Source organism: Felis catus, chromosome F1, assembly GCF_018350175.1.
Source record: "Felis catus isolate Fca126 chromosome F1, F.catus_Fca126_mat1.0, whole genome shotgun sequence".
NCBI classification, from domain to species: Eukaryota; Metazoa; Chordata; class Mammalia; order Carnivora; family Felidae; genus Felis; species Felis catus.
In genome coordinates, this window is record NC_058384.1 from 43,239,961 (window position 1) to 43,258,465 (window position 18,505).

Sequence of the window (18,505 nt, forward strand, 5' to 3'; positions counted from 1 at the left end):
TACATTACCAGTATAACTCTGTGCACACTGTGAGGGGCAATTAGGCAAAATATAACAAGATTCATTAAAAGAGTCATGGTACTGACCCAGTTATCATAGTTCTTGAGATTTATTTCAAGAAAAATAATGTAAAACAAAATCACTAGAACAGCCTGCCTGTGCAACATTAGGAAAGTCAAATACATTATTTTATACTCCTATCAAGCCATTTAAAATAATGACTATGATGACTAAAATAATGACTAAAACCATAATGACTATACTGAAACGCATTCCAAGCATTACAAAATATTTTTACATTTAAAAAAGTGTAAAGCACACTTAGAGCACACCCGTTATTACTACGCAAAAACACTGATTCAAAGTAGAAAAACACAGAAAAAAATCTATGTACAGGTGATGGTACAGTTTATGAAAAATCCTTCCAAGTATTTTTTTTTTTAATTTACTGGGAAATGAACTATTTAAGATTTACAACATTATGGTGAGGTTTTCCACCAATACTGCCTATTTCCCCTCTCCTCAAAATAAAGCACCGAGTTCCTTATTATAGCAAAAGAGGTACCACCACACTTAATGCTGTCCAAAAAAAAGTGGGGGGGGGGGTGAGGGGATCAAACTACATTTTCCACCCAAACACAAAAGCTAGCCAGTTACCATATTCCTAAATTCACAGTAATACTATACTCTTACCTCTGGATAATTCTGCCCAAAGGACTCTGCAACAAAGCAAAGAAAGAGTTCATGGAGCATGTGCAACACGTGGAGGGACCCCTCCCCCCCGCCCCCGCTTAGGGCTGGTGGATGCAGTGGTTCGCAAAGTGTGGACGGGGAACTGCCTGGACGGGCCAGGGACTTCAGGGGTCACACTTATTTTCATTATCAAACCAAGATGGCATTTGACTCTTTACTCTCAATATCGCTTACGTTTACAGATGACTTGTCCTGAGGCCCCCCAATCAGTGATATTGCAACAGAGTGAATGCAAAAGTAGATGCGAGAATTCTGCCAACTTCTACTTAGGCAAGCATTAAAGACAATTTGTAAAATTGTAAAACCATGCTATTATTCTATTTTTTTTTTTTTTTAGAAAATCATTATTTTTCATAAAAATGTTACCTATAAACATAATGGGGTTTACTGGTAATGGGGTTATCGTGGTTATTTTTAACTACAAACTTTAAAAAAATCCAGTCTGTCAAACGTCCCTTATCCAATGAACTCTCTAAAGTCTCATTAATAGCAGCCAACCAGCACTGACCATTTACCTTCCTAAGAATGACATTTACGTTGTAACATAATCTGGTAGTTGATTAAAGATGCAATTCTCTATATGAAGTTCTTAAGCATACAACATTTGGGTGCCAATACCCCTGAATGCTTTTCCTGTATGAAATGCTGCATCCACACGGGAATAACAAACGTTTCGAGCTACAGAGGATGCATGATTACCGCCTGCTTCTCCGAATTTTCACGTCCACAGCAACACCGTCTTTGTCGGCATTTACTTATACAATTACCTAAGTATTTCATCATGGTGGCTTTTAAAGTACACTCTGAGAACTACAGGTCCATGAAAGTTGTTTCACAGGGCACTCAAGTAAGATTTCATTTTTAAAAAAAAGAAGCCCAGTGCTTTGACAAAGAAAAGAAAAAAAAAGTTTGGAAACCAGTTCTATTACATTCTGTCCTTTAAAAAAATTGAAAACCAAAGAGTGAAAACATTAAAGCTAATCAAAACACAGGCCCTACAGTAAAGAACACTGAGAGGGATGAAACTAAAGGTAAATGTCCCCAGAAGGTAATTATCTTGATTATCTACTGTGAGCCACATTTACGGTGGCTGACTGCATTCAATTATGAAAGAAAAGGGTGAACTGAAATGATGAAACCAGATCAAGAGGTTTTTGAAAGAACTTTTCTCAAGTTACCAAACTAATACGTGTAAGTAATACAGCAATGTGTAATTAAAAAATGATAGTTTCCTCCCTGCAACCCACTCAGCAAGGTACAAGTTTCCATATGTTTCTACATGCTTATTTGTATAAGCAAATCTATAAGCATATATTTGTATAAGCATTCATATATTTACAGCTGTTTTTAAAAATTTTTTTTTTCAACGTTTTATTTATTTTTTGGGACAGAGAGAGACAGAGCATGAACGGGGGAGGGACAGAGAGAGAGGGAGACACAGAATCGGAAACAGGCTCCAGGCTCTGAGCTATCAGCCCAGAGCCCGACGCGGGGCTCGAACTCACGGACCATGAGATCGTGACCTGGCTGAAGTCGGACGCTTAACCGACTGCGCCACCCAGGCGCCCCTACAGCTGTTTTTTAAATAAAACATGACACATACGATGGGACTTGCTTCCTTTAACAATGTAACCTATACATCTTTCCAAATCAGTAAGATAGAAGATCTATATTCACATGGGTGAGAAACAAACCAAAAAAAAGTATTTATCCAAACATTAAAAACAACACAAACCAAAAACCACAATCTGGGAATATGAAGTACTCTGGAAGGAGCAGTGTGACCTTCTGTGTTGTGATAAGGGAAAACCACATACAAGATTCTGAGAAAGTCCAGAATCCAGGGATCATTTTAATGTCTGATTACCTCTCAACACAGACTACCCCTTGTATTTCTGGTTTATGTTTTTCGGGTGGGTTTTTCTTCTTTGAGGATCATCCTAGTTAACAGAATAACAATAAGGAGTTTAAAGGAGCACAACGAGAAAGTGACATATAAAAAAGATGAGGCTAATCTGGGGCAGTTTTGTTGGGGGGCCTGAGCAAGACGGCTGTCAGGCAGGATTACAGGAGCCCAAGGCCCTTTCCTCACAGAATGCTCAAGGCCGCTGTCATATGCTCCATCTTGCCACCACCTACCATTTAATGTCATGATCAGATTTCTTAGGTTTTAAAGACCATGCAGGAGGGAAAAAGATGCCCAGAGACGTGGATGCCAAAAAGAAACAAAACCCCAGTCAGAGATTGAACTTCATAATACACTTGATACAAAAAACACGAGTGACTTCTATAGCAAAACACACTATTTCCAAATCTGACAAAACTGATTACAGAAGAAAAATCCTTGACTGGATCAGTAAGTAGAGAACACATTGAAAGCCTGTTAAAGACATACCATTAAAAGTGGGGGGGGGGGGGGCGGAGGACACAGCAGACCCTTAAGGATTTTGTGACCAGTTTCTCCTAAATCTCAAGCAGCAGATAATTACCACATTATGCAAGTTATTTCCGTGCAGGAAAAAAAATGTATCAGTTTTTTATAAAACCAACCTGATACCAAAACTTCATGGTGATAGTACTAAAAAGAAAACAACAATTTTCTCAACATAAATGGTACACAGCATTTCACCTTTAGATTCTGCAGACTTGAATCACAACTTCTAGCAGCGTTTACAATTATAATCAAACCCTAAAGACAAAGCATCTGGAGTGTGTTACTGTACCACTTAAGAAGGCATTATGGTATAGGAGAGGGGAAAAGGACCAGGGGTAGGGCTACAGCACCCAAACACCTCCACGGCATAGAACTCTGATGTACTCCCTTAGTGAAGAATGTTTATACCAGCGATACAATCCTATCAGTAGATGCTGAAATCATCTAAAACTCCGTAATGGTTTCTAATAAAAGGAACAGAAGACTACAATAAACGATAAAAATCTATCAAAAACATGGACGATTCTCATTCCAAAAGGTGCAATATTAAAACCATTTCAATTAGTATCAGCAATTAGAAAGGGATATATCACCATCAACACCATCTTGGCGGTTCCAACCAAAGAAAATGAAATAATTGAAATAATTGGTTTAACCACTGAAAATAAGGAGATAAAACTATTGCTCTTTTGCTATTATTGAATACCTAGAAAACACAAGAGACTCAAATAAGAAAACTACTTAAATTAGTAAGAAAATAGGGAGGGATGTCTGGTTGGCTCACTCAAAAGAGCCAGCAACTCTTGATCTCAGAATGGTGACTTCGAGCCCCAGGCTGGGTGTAGAGATTACTTAAAAATAAATAGATTTTTTTTAATTTATAATATAGAGTAAGGTGGCTTAATACAAGAAAAATATTCAAACATTAATAGCTTTTCTCTACATTAGAAATTAGTACCCAAAAACAGAAATACAAGGAAAAATTCCACTCACAATGGCTACAAAACATAGAAAATATTTAAGGAAAGGGGCGCCTGGGTGGCTCAATCGGTTGAGCAGCCGACTTCGGCTCAGGTCAGGATCTCACGGCTCGTGAGTTCAAGCTCCACATCGGACTCTGTGATGACAGCTCAGAGCCTGGAGCCTGCTACGGATTCTGTGTCCCTCTCTCTCTTTGCCCCTCCCCCACTCATGCTCTGTGTCTCTTTCTCAAGAATAAATAAACATTAAAAAAAATGTTTAATATTTAAGGAAAAGGTAATAAGGAAAGACACAGGACACATATGAAGAAAAGTATAAAATCTCAGGTAAGGCCATTTTGGGATGGGAAAACTTAATGGCTTTCCCTAAAAATTAACATTTTATGTAATTCTAGATGGATTAAAGACAAATGTAAAAAAAAAATCTACATGTATGGTAAAGCCGCTGATATATGATAAAGGTGGCATTTCGATTTAGTGAAGAACTTATTTAACATACAGGGAATGACAAGTGACTGTTCATCTGGAAGGAGATGGAAGTTAGGAGGAAAAAAGGTTAGTTCCTCTCACGTTACATGAAAATTTCAGGTAAATTAATGTTTTTAAACAACAAAAATCTCTGAAGAAAATCAAGGAGACCACATGTATAATCTAGGGTAGGGAAGACCTTAACCAAGTGAGGAAAACTAAAAGCGAAATTCGTTTGATTAAATAAAAATTGAACATTTTACGTGACAACATAGTCAAGATTTACAAAAATTTGCAATGCAAATAACTGATAGGAGTCAGTTATTTACCTATCTTATAAAAAGTTACCCATCTTATAAAGCAAGTTTATACAATAAGGAAAAAAAACAAAAAAAGCATGCATAAACAAGCCATAAAAGAACAAAACCAGACGCCTCTGAACAGAGGAAAACATATCAAACTCAGCTGTAGCTGGAGAAATGTAAATCCAAATTAAAAATGAGATACCACTTTCATCCATCAGACAGGAAAATTTAGAGAGAATACCTGCGGGCAGAGGGGAGGGCAAAGGAACATTTTTCCACATTACTTGCAAAAATGGGAATTGTTACAGCCTTTGAGAAAAGGGATCGGCATCTATTAAAAGCAAAACACAGGGGGAACCTGGGTGGTTCGGTCAGTTGAGAAGGACTTCGGCTCAGGTCATGATCTCACGGTTCGTGAGTTGGAACCCTGCATGGGGCTCGCTGCTGTCAGCTCTGAGCCCGCTTCGCAGAGCCCATTTCAGATCCAGTCCCCCCCTCTCTCTGCCCCTCCCTCGCTCGTGTTCTCTCAAAAATAAATAAACATTAAAAAAAAAAGCAAAACATATATAGTCCTCATCTCAGCAATCCTACAGTCGGAAATCTAATCTCCACAGATGTAAACACAACAATGGGACAAAGTACAGATATTTTAAAGTATTGTTTTCTAGGTGGCCAAAAAACAAAGAAAACCTCCCCAAACTGGAAATAAGGTAAATGCCCATTAATAGCGTAATGGATGAATAAAATATGCTGTATTCAAATATACTAATAAATTACACAAATATCTTAGAGAAATCTGCATTGGTGTTACTAAGTAGAAAAAAAGGCAAAGCACAAAGTGTACATTATATAATCTCATTGTTTTTTACCATGTGCATCCACACACACACACACACACACACACACACACACACACAAGTATATATAAGCATAGAGAAAAATATGGAAGGAAATATGTGGGATTATCAACAAAAAGGAGGAGGCAAGGAAAAAAGACCACTTTTTTTTTTTTAATTTTTTTTTTAACGTTTTATTTATTTTTGAGACAGAGAGAGACAGAGCATGAGCAGGGGAGGGTCAGAGAGAGAGAGGGAGGCACAGAATCCAAAACAGGCTCCGGGCTCTTGAGCGGTCAGCCCAGAGCCCAATGCAGGGCTCAAACCCATGGACCGCGAGATCATGACCTGAGCCGAAGTCGGACGCCCAACCGACTGAGCCACCCAGGCACCCCAAGACCACTTTTTTTTTAAAAAAAAGCATGTAAATTTCACAATTAAAATTACTTATCATGAATGTGTATCTACATGAACGCATTAAAAACCATCGGATCTAGTATCTGCTAACGTGTAGGAATAGTATCCTATAGTGATAAGTGAAGAAAGTTTCAAATACTGTGTATAAAAAGGTTCTATTTCTGTAAAAAAGCTGAAACAAAGCCCTAACAAATGTGTTTAAATGTCTGTATGAGCAAGGAATAAGGTAGAAAAGGATAATCACTAGACAGTTACCATTTGGGGAAGGGGAGAAAGACGGTCCTTTCCATACGCATGTCTGTACTGTCTCCACTGCTGTGGTAAGTAGGTGCTGTATTTGTTCATTGGAAAAGCAAGAAATTAAAGAACCTCAATGAGCCTTCCAGACTTACGCCCCTGCTGGCTCACCATTCTTTGAAGAGCTCAAACCTGCATCAGCAGCTCCCACTTACTGAAGGCTCAGGTGTCAGACTCTGTACGAAGGTCTTTTACATATTGTCATGAGGCCCTCTCCGTTCACTACTAAGTGACAACTACGGTCGCCGGCCAGGCCCCAAGACCTGACCTTTACTGCCCACCTGCTTGTACTCACCAACCTACGTCCCACATTTTTCCTTAAGTTCTTCTTTCCGGCTGATCTCTTCACTCAGGCAACTGGAAACCGAAACCACCCCTCAAGAGACAGGGCCCAGACGGGTTAGAGAGGAACCCCTGACTAGTGCCTGTGTAGAAGGCCCACGGAGGGACCTCCAACTTTACCTCACTGTAATACTAAAATCTCTGCTCGAGGAGGAACACAAGCCTCATTTGCACAGCAGTGCGTGTACAGGTATGTTTCCCGAAGGCGCCCCGTGGGCTTATGCCTGCCTCTACATGAGATGCTACGGCTTCCCACCAAAACATTCATCCTAACCCTATAAAGAGGGAGCCACGCACCCTTGTTCAGAGTCGTAGCTTTGGAAGTCACTCCCCGTGATCTCCTTATTTGCCGCAAATACAGTTTGCTTTGTGCACACCTCCACCTGGTGTATCTTATTTCAGTGTTTTTCAAACAGTAGGACTCAATCCACCACAAATGGATAAATCAATTTAGTGACACCCAACAAGTTTTTTAAAACTTTAGAACAGAAGATAAAAGAGGACATTGAGCATGACAAGGATTAAGCACAATTTTGAGAGGGGCGCCTGGCTGACTCAGTCAGTAGAGCGTCAGACTTCGGTTCAGGTCATGATCTCGCGGTTCAAGTTCGAGCCCCACATTAGTCTCACTGCTGTCAGCGTGCAGAGCCTGCTTTGGATCCTCTGTCCCCCTCTCTCTCTGCCCCGCCCCCCCCCCCCCCCCGCTCATTCTCACGTGCGCTCTCTCTCTCTCAAAAATAAACATTTAAAAAATCTTTAAAAAAATATTATTTTGAGAAACATATATATTTGTATATATGATAGGTTGTGATAGAAAATACATTTCTTACTATGAGTTATAAAAATAAGCTTGAAAAACTCTTATTTTAACTTTGTATCTCCAAGTGCATACTGTCTGATAAGCAGCAAGGGCTCAAAAGTGATTGCAGAAGTAGGGGCGCCTGGGTGGCTCAGTCGGTTGAGCGTCCGACTTCAGCTCAGGTCATGATCTCACAGCTCAGTGAGTTCGAGCCCCGCGTCGGGCTCTATGCTGACAGCTCAGAGCCAGGAGCCTGCTTCAGATACTGTGTCTCCCTCTCTCTGCCCCTAACCCACTCGCATTCTGTCTCTGTCCCTCTCAAAAATAAATCGTTAAAATTTTTTTTTAAGTGATTGCAGAAGTAAAATCAGTACCTTGCCTGTTCAAATTAAGAACACGTTATTCCTTTCCTTTATCCGGCCAGCTATTCTTTTGCATGCTCCCACAGTCACATCACTTCTGTTCCTTTCTGCTTTTTAGCTGCAATCATGAACTTTCTCCTTTAAAATTCAGTCACTTCCATAGCAATGTGTACCTTCTGGATCAGCCTTCTTTTAAATTGTCTAACCTTCCAATGCTAAATACTCCTAAGTTTCACTGTCACAAATCTCCTGTATCATTCAAAAAAAACCTTTACTGTGATTCTGCTATCTCTTTCAACGTACTAGCCTATCTAACACCTTTCCTCCATCCTTAAATTTCTTTTTTACTTTTTTTATTTTATTATTTATTTTGAGTGACACAGAGGGAGCATGAGCGGGGGAGGGGCAGAGAGCTAGAGAGAGGGAGACAAAGACAGAGAATCCCAAGCAGGCTCTGCACAGTCAGCGCGCAGAGCCCAATGCAGAGCTCGACCTCACAAAACTGAGATCATGACCTGAGCCAAAATCAAGAGTCCGGCATTTAACCAACTGAACAACCCAGGAGCCCCCCATCCTTAAGTTTTTAAAAACAAGGGTCGACTTTTAGCCTCCACCCCACCTCCCACACCTTCCTAAAATGATGGTCATTTGATTTCTGCTCAAGGTGCTGCAGGACTGCCTAGGACTATACAGAACAGGCCTTTCTCAGTCTCAAGTGCTCTACAGCAGGCTTCTGACAGCAAACCAACCAACCTGTATCCTCTTCCACCTGGACAAGGACAAACATACGGAAGCACTCAAAACTACGCTAGCTCTGGGCGCCTGGGTGGCTCAGTCGTTTGAGCACCCGACTTCGGCTCAGGTCATGATCTCACAGCTTGTGAGTTCAAGCCCCACATCAAGCTCTCTGCTGTCAGCGCAAAACCTGCTTTGGATCTTCCGTCCCCCTCCCCCCCCCCCCCCCCCCCCCCCGTCTCTTCTCCACTTGCTGTCAAAAATAAATAAATCTTTAAAAAATATAGATGCCGACCTCATAGTAAGTACTATGTAACTCTTAATCTATCATTTGTTCCTCCTCATAACCCCTGAATATAGGTCATTGTCCAAGATTCTGCCCTCAGCAGTTTTCTTTTTCTGCCCCTCCCACCTTCTCCCTTGGTCTTGTCAACTACTCACAAGGTTTCAATAAGCCCACCTGTAAGAAAATTACAGATCACTCTCGTAAATCTAAACCTATTTCCTGAACCCCAGATCCACCCTCAATGTTGTCTCTTCCCAATTTCCTTAAATGTTTGTCAGTAATACCGTCATCGGCTCCCATCATTTTCACTTGACTGTTCCTCACCACCAGCACCGCCACCACATGCAAGCAATTTTCAGATTCTGTCAACTCTACCTCCTCAGTGTCTTTTTGTTCCATTTCCTAGCTCAGACCTTCTTTATCACTCATTTACTCTTGCCCTCCAAACTGTTTTCACACCACCCAAGGCTCAACAGCACGTTGCTGTCAGATAAAGAAAGACGGGAAGGAAGGAAGGAAGGAAGGAAGGAAGGAAGGAAGGAAGGAAGGAAGGAAGGAAGGAAGGAAAAGAAAAGAAAAGGAAAGGAAGGAGAGGAGAGGAGAGAAAGAAAGAAAGAAGGAAAGAAATGAAATGAAAAGAAAGAGCATAGCTCTGATTAAGTTACTTACCAGGTCAAAAACCCTTCAATGCATCTGCCCTACCTTCCTTAAAAAGCACAGACTTTTCAGCTGGGCATTCAAGAGCTTCCACAAAACAGATGGCAGCAACCCCATCTCTTGGCCTTCTCTTTATTCACAGTACACACAACCTGGCCAAGCAGGAACATTCTTTAGGTGTTCTCTCACTGATGTCTTAGCACATTCCTAACAAGCACTCCTCCACGTATCTTCACACTTCAGTCTGTCAATATTTTACCAATCTTAAATGTCCACTCAAAACTCCAACTCCTCCAGAGGTTTCTTTGTTCCTGGTTACCTTTCTTCCCCTGCCCCAAAGATATTCACTCGCTCTTCTAAGTGTTCTTAGACTTAATGACTCTTAAAGGCCTGCCTGCATTCTGTAATATATTATGGCTATTTACATAATCACCTTAATCTCCCTGCTTAACAAAAAGCTCCTTAAAGGTAAAAACTATTTCTGAAAAATCTTGGGGGCCCTTTAAACATCCAGTACAGCTTCTGAATTTTTTTTTTTTTAAGAGAAACTTTACAGAAAGTCATTTAGGACTTCTGGAAAACTTCAGACATCCCTCGGCTATCATGCTAAACACCAAATGAAATCCTAGAAGAAAGGACCCACGGTTTTTAAACAACTTGGGTAAGAGGTAAAAATCACCCAAAGAGAGGGTGACAAAAGACAAATGCCTCTGTAGCTCTCAGTGTTTTACACACTGTCCCTGGTAGTTAAGGAGCTTAAATGGGAAGCCAGGATAACTGGATTCCAGTGCCAACTTTGCCATTTACTCACTTAGTGCCCTCCAATCACTACTGTCTAAGACTTTTTTCATCTGTCGAATAAGAGACTTCAACTAGATCTTCAAGTTCCTCTCCTTGGGCATCCCGTGTTTCTAAAAAACAATCTAACCTGTCCAAGCACCCAAACCCCTGACAAGTCGTCAAAGCTTCACCTAAGCCTCACATCCTTAGATTCCTGATTTTCCAATAACTCTGGTCCTGCCTGCTCTGGGCTACTGCAGCACCTTCGATCCCTGTGATCAAATCGAAGTCACAAACTGTCCCTGCCGCTCCACAACTGATCTGAAAGTAGCCTCGGGAAAGGCAATGCATTCTGCTCAGGCAGAAGCTGGGCTGCCTCCTCCCGCTGCTGCTCCATAATAGGAGCGCCCAATGATCCACAGCAGAACTATGTCCCTAAGGTTGCAGCCTGAGTCCCTCCCGACCAGGCTCCCTCCTTTCCAAAACCAAAGGGTTTTCTAAAACGCAACCACAGCCCTCCTCACCCAGCAACTCGAGGTTCATCCCTGAGGACTCTGGCCGCCTGGTCTCAGCTCCAGGAACGACGCCTTTTCCCCCCACCGCCTGCTTTCTGAGATGTGCGTGTAAGTGGGGGCCGCCGCAAATAGCTTAGCGCAGGCTCCGGAGACTTTCTGGTTTAGAAGACCCCGCGGCTTCCGCTTTCTTCCCCCGCCTTCCTTGTTCGTTTCAAATGAGCTGTCCATACATATGCCTAATCAAAAAGAAGAACTAACGCGGAATCACTTGAGTATGATATTGACTAAGGGGCGAAAAAGCTATCGTCACTTAGTACTTTAAGAAGTGAAGTAATTTGTGGCCGTTTTCGCCCGAATCATGTAGGCGAACGAGAAACTTCAGGCATATAGCTAGACTGCTAGTCCTTCCTGTGTTGTGTGTTCAGCCGCGTTGTCCCGGCCGGCTGCTTCCGATGCCCTCAAGAAAGGTTCCGGGCAAAGTCCGACGGATGTAGGAAAGCGGGAAAGGTCGGCTGTGGTGCACGGATGTGGAGCGGAGCTATAGTCCCCAAGGCGCGTGGTCGTTTGTGTATGTTTCAGTCTCGGGAAAATTACTTCCTATTTGTAAAGATACGCCATTGGTCCCACAGAAATGTTCGATAGCTTTTGTTAGGCCTCTGTCTCAGGCTTTACCGTGTACCCAGCGTTGACCGGGACACTGAAAATGAATTGGAATGAGAGGTGGGCCGAGTTCTCACGAGCTCTATCCGACAGGACTGTGGTGAGATACACAAAGCAATTAGAGAAGGCCAGTTGATGGTTGCTCACGAAGAACAAATTCTTTTATCAACAAATTTCAACTATGTGTTCTGTGGGTTATCAGAAGGAAAAGAGTGGTGTAGGCTTACTGTAAAAACAGGACTCGAGGTAGATCACCCTCTAGATTTAATGCCGATAATCCCAGCTCCACCCCTTACTAGCCCCGCCCATTGGGCAAAGTTTTATTCTCTGCGCTTCAGTTTTCTTCTATGTAAAATTGGGGGTGATGATAATGCTAGTTCCCACAGGGTTATCGTGAAGATTAAATGAGCTGACACAGATGAAGCGCTTCAAACGGCAAGCGCCCAGTAAATTTTAGCTATTATTATTTACAAATCCCTTTCCCCTGAATGACCTCCCTTCCTTGAGGCCCTTAAGGGAGATCTCAGCCCCATTGGACCAAATACAGTGATTGAGGCTCAGAGATATTAGGCAGTTTGCGTTCCTTCTCGTATCCAAAACGTTGCCAAAATGCCATGTAAAATATTACACTGCCGACAACGGTAAGTAAGTGTGCAGACACTCTTACGATCATTCGTTACCAGTTCTCTCAAATTCTGCCAATTGGATAAGCGGGGAGATGTCATTGTGACATTTATTTCGTGATGAACTTTTCACATGCATAAATGTGTATTCGTTTCTCTGTAGGGTGGCCTGTTCATTCACTTTGCTTGTCTTTTGAATGGAGTATTTGTCTTGTAGGATAATTTGAGTGAAGAATAATATGATCGGATCGATGTTTGAGAAGGAAAACGAGGATATCGTGGAGTAAGATTGATTCGAGAAGTGGAAAGCAGGTAGGAGGTCACTGCGGTAATCCTGTGGAGAGATGAGGAAGACCCGACTCAAAGCCAGGAAAGAGGGAAAGAGGAAGGCAATGCGTTCAAGAGAGGGGTAGGAGACAGAACTGACAATGGAAAGGTCTTGTATTTGGAAAGCAAAGGAGGTCAGGAGTCTGACATGACTTCTGTGTTTCTAGTTGGGGGGGCAGGGGGTGCTCCGTTTGACAGAGCAGACAATGCAGGAAAAGGAACAGCTTTGGCCAAGATAGATGGGGAGTCCAGACTGGGACATGTTAGGCCTGTGAGAAACTCAAGTGACCATACTGAGTTGGAGTTCACAGAAGAGGTTTAGGCTAAAGATCGACCGCACTTCATCAATTCTAATATGCGTATATTAAATGTGGCTCCCCGCATTTAAAAATCTCTTACATTTAATTATACCTCATAATTATTTAGCAGTGGGGTTTTTTCTCTCTTAGTGCTATATAAGATAACTGTGTTTTACAAGTCACGGTTGCTTTGATTTGATAAAAAACAGCATAATTGGTGGACTGTTTTACAAGTGTTAGTTGGAGTGTATTAATAGACCAACTACAAAGGAAGGTACCCAGATTTGTATGTTGAAGGGGAAAAAAGGAAATTTAACAATTTTCCTTCTTGGCTTGAAGCAACTTTTAGCTGTCATTCAGACTTTATATGGGAAAAAAAAAATTTCTTGACTAGGTTGAACTTCCATCTCATTAAATACTTTTACAGATTCTCCCTAAATTAAGCCAGCTGCTATTTACGTCTCCTACAGGTAAAAATCAGGAATTTTCTGAACGGAGCACCTCCCAGTCAGCAAGGATCAAATCACGGAATATGGTGAAGGCCAGGAGATTTTTGTAACATTCCAAGGATTTAACCCAGTGGTTCTCAACCTTAGCTGCACATTGGAATTTCTGGGGCACCTCAGAATAATACAGGTGCCTCAGTCCCACACCCAGAGATTCTGCATTAATTGCAAAATCTGCCTAGAGCATTCTTAGGCATTGATATATTTAGAAGATTCTTAGAGATTCTCATGTTCAGATGGGATTGAGAACCATTACTGTAGTATAAGACTGGGGGTGCCCCCCAAATTACTGGCCTAGTCAGGGAGTGAGGACTTTCTCAGAAAATGTACTCGACCACAATCCATGCTTATTGTGAGAGATTACAGACTTCAAAGATAGGCAGAGCTAAGAAAGAAAACATGAAATAGATAGTAACATCAACACAGCTCTCAGTTCCCTGGAGACAAGAAGGATTAGAAGGAAATTTAATTAATTAATTAACAAAAAAGGCATATACACAAGGTGATTTATTGCAGTATTATTTGTAATTGCAAAAATTTGGAAACAATCTAAGTATTTGTACATTTGTGGTACATTACACAATAGCATACTCCGCAGCTATTAAAAAAATGAGGAAGGGGTGGCTTAGTGGGTTAGGAGTCTGACTTTTTTTTTTTTTAAGAGAGAAAGAACGAGAGCAGGTAGAGGGGAAGAGGGAGAGAGAGAGAGAGAGAGAGAGAGAGAGAATCTTAAGCAGACTCCACACCTGCGCAGAGCCTGACACAGGGCTAGATCCCATGACCTTGGGATCATGGCCTGAATCAAAACCAAGAGTTGGACACTCCACGCACTGAGCCACCCAGGCGCCCCACCCATTTGACTCTTGATTTGGGCTCAGGTCATGATCTCACAATCGTGTGATCGAGCCCTGCGATGCGCTCCATGCTGAGCATGGAGCCTGCTTGGGATCCTCTCTCCTTCCCTCTCTCTCTGCCCCTCCCCTGCCCTTGCTCTCTCTCTCAAAATAAATGAAAAAACTTTTTTAAAAATTAGTACATGAGGAAGAACTCTACGAATTGATATAAAGCGGTTGCCAAGACATATTGCTAAGTGAAAAATGCAAAGCACAAATGCTACCCCGAGAAAGAAAGGAATATAAAAAACAGAGCACATTTGTTCGTTTGTGCAAAAGAAATGCAGTACAGGAAAGATAAATCGGAAACCAAGGCAAGTGGCTACCTGTAGAGGATAGGTGGGAGAAAGATGGAAAAAGGGAGTAAATGAAATGGGGTAGCAGGAATGAGGAGGTAGTGATACTCAGAGTATATATTCGTATAGCTGTGCCTCTTAGAGCAGTGGTAGTGTCTCACATACCCCCAAAATAATGACATAACTAAAACCAACTGGGATGCGGAGAGAGCCCAAATGGAATAAGAAATACTAAAAAATGAACCCATTATAAGTCAAAAACATAGCTACACTAAGAAGGATGGGGAAAAAAAAAAAAGAAGAATGGGAAGAAAGCAACTAGCATGAGCCCTAGGTTGGGTACCACACGCTAGAGACAAAAAAGAACTGCAGAAAATATCTTCATTAGCTAAACACTGTAATTATTGCACACAAGCTCCATTGATGAGTGCTAAAACGAGTAGGGAGAAGTTTGAAGAGAAACAGAATTTGCATAGTCTCAGAATATTTCCTGCAGGATACGTATTAACTACAAAGGGAAGGATAGTAGTTTTACAGTGGGAAACCTGGCAGAAACCACCTTAATCATGTCAACATCACCAGTAATAAGACAAAGCAACATCATGAACCTGATAGGATGCATTGAGGACACATTATTACCTGCAGTGTTCTGCCTAATCAAGAGAAAACATCAGAAAAACTCAAATTGCAGGACATTTGGCAGAATAACTGATCAATACTCTTCAAAAAAGTCAGCGTCAGGAAAGACAGTCAAAAGAGTTTTCAAAGACTGCATGAAACTAAGAAATAACTAAATGCCATGTGGGATCTAGTCGGGAGCCTAGCAGAAGAAAAAGACAGTAGCAAAAAACCTAGTCAAATTCAAGAAAGGTCTTTAGTTAGGAGTATTGTAGCAACATTAATCTTTTTGGTTCTGATTATTGTACTATAGTTATGTAAGATGTTAACATTAGGGGAAGATGGGGGGGATATATGAAAACTCTCAAGACTGTTTTTGCAATTTTTCTGTAAGTCTAAAATAATTCAATATAAAAAGTTTTTTTTTTTAAAAAAAAGGACATTAACTCCTTCATCAGCTCTTATGAAGATGACTCACCAAGTCAAATGCACACTTTGTACAACCTTCTAGAAGATCATTGCCTAATAATTGAAAGGAAGAGACAAAAGACTTAAAAAGTCAACTTATTCACACTCAAGAAGCAATTCCACATAAAGTTACTGGATCTGAGGAGGGGATAAGAAGTAGGGGGGAAAGGTGGAAAACATAACACTCGTCTGTTATGAATTCCAAAAACAAGCATCACTGATTCCAAGTTTTGACAATTCCTTTTGGAGGCTCTTCCTCCAGGTCCAGAGCATGGAGCAGTTTCTTGGCAGGAGACCTGCACAGTCACCCAGGGCCCTACACTTGGAAGGGCTCCACCCTTGGTTTAATGTTCTACTGTTGCAATCTTGAAATCCTTCATTTTTTTTTAAGTTTATTTATTTATTTTGAGAGAGACAAAGACAGCACAAGTGGGGAAGGGGCAGAGAGAGAGGAAGACCGAGGATTCCAAGCAGGTTCCACACTGTCGGCATGGAGCCCGATGCGGGGCTCGAACTCACGAAACCGTGAGATCATGACCTGAGCTGAAACCGAGAGTCGGATCATTAACCAACGAGCCACCCAGTCACCTTGAAATCCTTGATAATTTTTTAACAAGGGAGCCCCGTATGTTCATTTTGCACAGGGCCCCACAAATGAGGTAGCAAGTTCAGTGTGCCTCCACTTGTCAACCATAAGTTAGCAGAAAGAGAAGCCTCATTCACATGATGCACCCTATTCACCCCAGGCCACAGTTGATTGCTCTGTGGATAAGCCCCTGACCCAAGCAGAACCCAGTCAGACTCCTTTCCCAAGAATTTGGAATGAGGACTAAGTGGCCCCCATAGTGTGGCACATCTCTTGAAGAGAGTAGATAGATATGAATGAGAGGGCTATTGGCATCTAAAAGATGGAAACCATGCTGGTTGGCTTCAGATTGAATAATAAAGCAGAGGTTCAGAAGCAAGTCAAAGATAATACTTTCTGCATCCAATTTGTTCCCGAGAACATGCTGCATTACGTCCTCTCCTTCTGTGAAATATCCCTGGGCCTTTATAAAAGATAAGCTTTTTTGCTTGTGCTGTCCCAAAGCATTTTTTGATTACAGAGGTCCTAACTAATTCCACTCCCCGAGAATGCTCAAATCCCATTTGTGTTGGGAGGGAACACTTTCAAACTGGAAAGATTTAAAAACCATTTCTAAAACCAAAATAATCATTCAAAGTTGCTTTAAATAAAGAAAACCCACAGTTGCTCCTTTGAAAAAACAAAGGAAAACATTGCCTAAAGGAAAAGGTAACAATAACAATAAAAAACATTATGTGAAGATAGCAAGTTAGTTTCCTCGCAATTCTCTGACTCTCCAAGCCAGTGGAATGATTTTCATCATCTTTACTGGACTGGATGCTAATATACTTGATGAATTTCAAATTCAAGCCCTTTAAAAAACATTAAAGCCCCTAGTGCCATTTTCACTGTAGTTTTTCCCCCCATTTACCCATTTTTCCTTCTATACCCTCTAATTTTACCTTTTTTGTAAGGGAAACTTAAGACGACTTGTTATACAAGTCAGACTTCAAGCTCTGGGCACTTCAAGGAAAGAAAGCAACTGTACTGTTTGGCAATAAATCCGTACAGTGGGATGGAAGAAGAGTTTATTCCCCAATATCTCCACCCTCAGTGGATAAACAGAATCTATTCTGTAAATTCTATAAACAGAATCCAAAGTCTAGCTCATCCCAGGCCAGAATCCAAATACTGAGGGTGTTCATCTCATCTGCTAGGGGGTGTGGAGACTTCTGTTGTGGTGCCCCCAGAAACTGAGATGTTCTCTTTTAGAAGCTTATTCATCCAGAGAACTTGAAAGGGCTCATGTCCAGAATACATAAAGATATACGAATCCATTTTTTTAAGCTCCACGCCCAATGCAAGGCTTGAACTCATGACCTCAAGATCTAGAGTCACATGCTCTACTGACTCAGTCAGCCAAGCGCCCTACAAATCCATTTTTTTTTTTTTTAACATAGGAGAGGGTGGGGCGTCTGTTTGGCTTAATCAATTAAGCGACTGACTTTGGCTCAGGTCATGATCTCATGGTTGATGATTCCGAGCCCCACATCAGGCTGTCTGCTGTCAGCACAGATCCTGCTTCAGATCCTCTGTCCCCCTCTCTCTGGCTCTCCCCTGCTTGCTCTCTCTCTCTCTCAAAAATAAATAAACATTAAAAAAAGTAAATAAGAAAAAAAGGAGAGGGGATCCTAGGTGACTCAGTTGATTAAGCATCTGACTCAATTTCGGCTCAGGTCATGATCTCACAGTTTGTGGGATCAAGCCACACGTCAGGCTCTGTGACAACGCAAAACAACAACAACAAAAAAGGAGACACCACCCAAAAGAACATATAAAAAGGATCTTCATGAAACTCTTATTCTCAGGGTTGTGAGCTTGAGCCAATTTTTTTGTTTGTTTGTTTAAGTTGGAGGAAAGTGCCTGGGTGGCTCAGTCGGTTGAGCAGCAGACTCTTGATTTCGGCTCAGGTCATGATCTCACAGTTGTGAAATCAAGTCCCATGTCAGGCTCCCTCTGAGCATGGGGCCTGCTTGGGATTATCTGTTTCCCTCTCTCTCTGCCCCTCCACCGCTCACACTCTCTTTCTCTCTCAAAATAAATAAACATTAAAAAAAAAAAAAGATGCTCAATCTCATCAATAATCAGGAAAATGCAAATTAAAGCCACAATGAGATATTTTACAATGACAAAGTTGGCAAAAAAGAGCACTCCAAAGTCTTGTGAGAGAATTCTCTCAAGAGTGTGAATCGGCACACCCACATTGGAAAACAACTTATCATTA

The 18,505-nt window shown here is 41.5% G+C and overlaps 1 protein-coding gene and 1 long non-coding RNA gene across 6 annotated transcripts in view; one reads left to right on the forward strand and one right to left on the reverse strand.

Annotated features, from left to right (window-relative positions):
- The window catches only part of RBBP5 (RB binding protein 5, histone lysine methyltransferase complex subunit), a 36,327-nt gene extending 25,189 nt beyond the window's left edge, over window positions 1-11,138 (reverse strand). For both annotated transcript variants that reach the window (XM_003999408.6, XM_003999407.6), the window contains exons 1-2: window positions 10,976-11,138; window positions 694-719 (exon numbers count right to left, since the gene is read on the reverse strand). In XM_003999408.6, coding sequence (XP_003999457.1) covers window positions 694-719; window positions 10,976-10,994 — 45 coding nt within the window. In that variant the 5' untranslated portion in view covers window positions 10,995-11,138. The remainder of the gene's footprint in view (window positions 1-693; window positions 720-10,975) is intronic.
- A 93-nt stretch (window positions 11,139-11,231) lies between these two features.
- The window catches only part of LOC102901138, a 41,229-nt gene continuing 33,955 nt past the window's right edge, over window positions 11,232-18,505 (forward strand). For all 4 annotated transcript variants that reach the window (XR_002151356.3, XR_002151357.3, XR_442280.4 and 1 more), the window contains exons 1-2: window positions 11,232-11,534; window positions 12,467-12,561. This is a non-coding gene — a long non-coding RNA (uncharacterized LOC102901138). The remainder of the gene's footprint in view (window positions 11,535-12,466; window positions 12,562-18,505) is intronic.